Source organism: Littorina saxatilis, linkage group LG14 (genome assembly GCF_037325665.1).
Source record: "Littorina saxatilis isolate snail1 linkage group LG14, US_GU_Lsax_2.0, whole genome shotgun sequence".
Classification (NCBI taxonomy): domain Eukaryota; kingdom Metazoa; phylum Mollusca; class Gastropoda; order Littorinimorpha; family Littorinidae; genus Littorina; species Littorina saxatilis.
Genome location: NC_090258.1, coordinates 26007825 through 26012824, shown reverse-complemented (window position 1 = coordinate 26012824; position 5000 = coordinate 26007825). Strand labels below are relative to the sequence as shown.

General features: G+C 44.2%; 1 protein-coding gene across 1 annotated transcript in view; it reads left to right on the top strand.

The window, feature by feature from the left end:
* Nucleotides 1-5000, top strand: part of LOC138947442 (cysteine sulfinic acid decarboxylase-like) — a 36184-nt gene that overhangs the window by 26429 nt on the left and 4755 nt on the right. Inside the window, exons 8-10 of the mRNA XM_070318919.1 lie at nt 1910-2044; nt 2869-3050; nt 3445-3523. Of these exons, the coding sequence (XP_070175020.1) occupies nt 1910-2044; nt 2869-3050; nt 3445-3523 (396 nt within the window). The remainder of the gene's footprint in view (nt 1-1909; nt 2045-2868; nt 3051-3444; nt 3524-5000) is intronic.

Sequence of the window (5000 nt, the reverse complement as noted above, 5' to 3'; positions counted from 1 at the left end):
ATGTGCATGGCGACCTTAAAAGAATAACCACACACACAAAAGCGGTATGTCAATCGATTTCGCATAAAACTCAAAATGTCCCTGTCAATTTAATTTTTCTGCATCATTTTGATATAGAAATTGTGCTTGTGACAAGCTGTTTCCAGTTAATCTCATCAACGGCATTGTTAATTGAATACATTGCTGCAATTATTTCTAAAATGGTCTTTTTATTTCAAGTCCATGTTTTGCTTCGAATTTTTAATTATTTAACATTTTCTGTATATTGTCGTTTAAACGTTTGTTGTGTAACCATTTGTATATTATTGTTCGCTTCGCCATGTGGTGATATCAAACTGCAGGGAAGCATATGAATGGTAGGGTTTTCAATGACTTGCTCATTAAATTTGCAATAGAAGAATGTGTTTCTAATTAGTTTTCTCTACCTCCTCCTTCAACCCTCCCCCCCCCTCCCCCCCTTCCCACCATTCCAACAATCTCCTCTTTGTTTCATTACTTTTGGTTTTTTAGAAAGTGAGTTTTGCGCAGAATGAATGCAAGGACTGGTAATGTTATCAAGTGTAACGCATTGCAAAAAAAAAAAAAAAAAAAAAAGCTGACGTAACTTTCATAGAAAGCTTACAGTTTGCCAGAAAATCGATTCTTAAGAGGATGAACGGAAAATCTAAAACAGCAAGGTCTTAAAATGGGGGGGGTTCTACTTTATTTCACTGTTGCTGCCACACTGCCAAGACTGAGAGGCGGGGGAATAGCGGCGCTGTGTTCAAAACCAGTTGTCGCTGTCAGCGTGGGTTCGATCCCCACGTTCAGCGAGGGATTTATTTCCCAGAGTCAACTTTGTGCAGACTCTCCTCGGTGTCCGAACACCCCTGTGCGCACGATAAACAAGAAATTCCTCCGAGGTAGGAAAAACACCCCCGTCCTTACCATTCTCACTGCCACCAACTGAGAAGGTTATTTCCCTTTGACCATTAATATGTCCCTCTATAAGTCCTTGTAGAATCCACCAATAACTCCCTAACCGTGTGTTTGACTGGTCCCAATTTTTGTAAAGACCGTCTCAGGAATGTATAGAACCTGTTCACCAAGTTTGGTGACGATCGGTCCGTTCATTCTTGAGATCTATATGCGCACACAAACACACAAACAAACACATCGACCGAATCCTATACACACCCCTATACCGGGGGTGTAAACACACCCCTATACCGGGGGTGTAAAAACCCAAGTTCATTGCGAAAGGGCTTGGAAACATGAATACACGCAAGCAGGAAAAGGGAGATAATAATGTGTAGCGCCGCACTGTTTTGCAGCTCGCTTTCCCCAGTCAGAAAACAGCAGCCCGAAAGTCCATGAGGGCCGAAAGTCCATGAGGGCCGACAGTCCATGAGGGCCGAAAGTCCATGAGGCCCGAAAGTCCATGAGGCCCGAAAGTCCATGATCCGAAAGTCCATGAGGCCCGAAAGTCCATGAGGCCCGAAAGTCCATGAGGCCCGAAAGTCCATGAGGCCCGAAAGTCCATGAGGGCCGAAAGTCCATGAGGGCCGAAAGTCCATGAGGGTCGACAGTCCATGAGGCCCGAAAGTCCATGAGGGCCGAAAGTCCATGAGGCCCGAAAGTCCATGAGGCCCGAAAGTCCATGAGGCCCGAAAGTCCATGATCCGAAAGTCCATGAGGCCCGAAAGTCCATGAGGGCCAAAAGTCCATGAGGGCCGAAAGTCCATTAGGGCCGAAAGTCCACGAGGGCCGAAAGTCCATGAGTCCCGAAAGTCCATGAGGGCCGAAAGTCCATGAGGGCCGAAAGTCCATGAGGGCCGAAAGTCCATGAGGGCCGAAAGTCCATGAGGGTAACCTCACAGGACAATATAAAATCGTATCCTTATCCTTATCCGTACCCTTGTGTCGACAGGCGCACTACTCAATCTCCAAGGGGGCAGCGCTACTGGGCATCGGAGTGGACAACGTCATCAAGGTCAAGACTGACCCTATGGGCCGCATGATTCCCGCCGCTCTGGACCAAGCCATCTCTGCTGCCAAGGCTGAGGTCAGTTGCTGTTTTGTGACGTCACTTTGGTCACTAGTGACGCAATTTCTAGTGAGAAACGTCCTTCTGAGATACGATCTCTGAAATACTGTGTAACGCCAATATACATGAAATACGTTCTGAGAAATACAGAGGCATACACGAAGTAAATGCGTACGACATGGAAGTAAGAGTTGAGTACAACCAGTGTTCTTTATTTATTTGGTGTTTCACGTCGTTTTCAACCACGAAGGTTATATCGCGACGGGGAAAGGGGGGAGATGGGATAGAGCCACTTGTCAATTGTTTCTTGTTCACAAAAGCACTAATCAAAAATTGGCTCCAGGGGCTTGCAACGTAGTACAATGTATTACCTTACTGGGAGAATGCAAGTTTCCAGTACAAAGGACTTAACATTTCTTACATACTGCTTGACTAAAATCTTTACAAAAATTGACTATATTCTATACAAGAAACACTTAAACAAGGGTAAAAAGAGAAACAGAATCCGTTAGTCGCCTCTTACGACATGCTGGGGAGCATCGGGTAAATTCTTCCCCCTAACCCGCGGGGGGTACCAGTGTTCTGGCACCTGAGAGAATAACAGGCTTTGAAACGGACAAGCGACTTTTAGAATCAAAAGTTTGAAGCGACTTTTAGTCTAAAACAACCACAATAAAGATTATCGCCGCAAGCTCATGCATTCCTCATTCTCATGTATTATACGTTTATAACCGATGTGACGTAACAACGCATGACGTCACTATCACCACAATCTCATGTGTTCCTCATACGTTTAAATAACCGCTATGACGTGACAACGAATGACGTCACTGTCGTCACAGGGCCGTGTTCCGATCATGACGAACGCCACAGCAGGCACAACGGTGCTGGGAAGCTACGACCCTCTGGACGAGATCGCTGACGTGTGCACCAAACACAGCTTGTGGCTGCACGTGGACGGCGCGTGGGGAGGGGCGGTGCTGCTGTCCGACAAACTCAAGGGCAAGATGAAGGGCATAGAGAGGTGAGGGGTGGTGGGGGCTGGGGGAGGGTGTGTGTGTGTGTGTGTGTACCGGCGTGTGTGTGTGTGTGTGTGTGTGTGTACCGGCGTGTGTGTGTGTGTGTGTGTGATTGTGTGTGTGTGTGTGTGTGTGTACCGGCGTGTGTGTGTGTGTGTGTGTGTACCGGCGTGTGTGTGTGTGTGTGTGTGTGTGTGTGTGTGTGTGTGTACCGGCGTGTGTGTGTGTGTTTGTGTAGATGTGTGTAGGTGTAAACGTGCATGCACGCGCGCGCATTCGTGCATGCGTATGATACTTTATTGTAAGTTTATGAAATAAAATAAAGAACTACAAAAAAGAGAAGAAAAAAGTACACCAGCAATAATCCTTATAACTACTTGCACCGTACTTGCATGACAGGTGTGACTCCTTGACCTGGAACCCGCACAAAATGATGGGCGCTCCTCTTCAGTCCTCGGCATTCTTCACAAAACACAAGGTGTGCATAGTACCTGATACTAACAATGTTCAAAGAGAACTCTCTGCCCGACCACACACAGGATCATGTTTAACACCATGCTTTAACAAGTTTCATGACAAACAACGTCGACTGAGCAAACTAAGCCTTCTCTTCTTGACCTTGTATTCCAATGTGACATCGCTGACGTCATAAGTCCCCACAAAATGCAGAGAAGACGTCATAATGCGAAGCATCAGTTACGTAAAACATTGTATCACATCTCCGCGAATTTGGAAAGAAAGAAGTCTGTGTAAGGCCACCGCCAGGCTGTGCATGTCAGATCTCATTAACACCATGCTTTTAAAGTTTCAGTGAAGACACGTCCTATGACGTGTACTCATCATGTCCAGCATTGTAGCTTAGGTTTTTGTTCCTTGACGTCATTCTCGTGACGTATTATGTTCTTCTGATGTCATAACTTGAAAGTGCCACTCAGTACATGTTCCAAGAACATTTCTATATCTTATGATTATGAAATGTGCTCACGTCATATTTCGCATTATATAGTGCCCCTGCATTTTTTACATTTAGTCAAGTTTTGACTAAATGTTTTAACATAGAGGGGGAATCGAGACGAGGGTCGTGGTGTATGTGTGTGTGTGTGTGTCTGTCTGTCTGTCTGTCTGTCTGTCTATCTGTGCATGTGTGTGTGTAGAGCGATTCAGACAAAACTACTGGACCGATCTTTATGAAATTTTACATGAGAGTTTCTGGGAATGATATCCCCGGACGTTTTTTTCTTTTTTTCGATAAATGTCTTTCATGACGTCATATCCGGCTTTTTGTAAAAGTTGAGGCGGCACTGTCGCACCATCATTTTTCAATCAAATTGATTGAAATTTTGGCAAAGCAATCTTCGACGAAGGCCGGGGTTTGGTATTGCATTTCAGCTTGGTGGCTTAAAAACTAATGAGTGAGTTTGGTCATTAAAAATCGGAAACTTGTATTTAAAATTATTTTGTTATTAAACGATCCAAAAACAATTTCATCTTATTCTTCGTCATTTACTGATTCCAAAAACATATCAATATGTTATATTTGGATTAAAAACAAGCTCTGAAAATTAAAAATTAAAAATTATGATCAAAATTAAATTTCCGAAATCGATTTAAAAACAATTTCGTCTTATTCCTTGTCGGTTCCTGATTCCAAAAACATATAGATATGATATGTTTGGATTAAAAACACGCTCAGAAAGTTAAAACGAAGAGAGGTACAGAAAAGCGTGCTATGCAGCACAGCGAAACCACTACCGCGCTGAACAGGCTCGTCAGTTTCACTCCGTTTTGCACAAGCGGCGGACTACGGTCATTGTGAAAAAATGCAGTGCGTTCAGTTTCATTCTGTGAGTTCGACTGAGCTTGACTAAATGTTGTATTTTCGCCTTACCCGACTTGTTTTTACTTTGACGTCATTCATGTGGTTTATTACGTTCTTCTGACGGAGTGCCACTTCC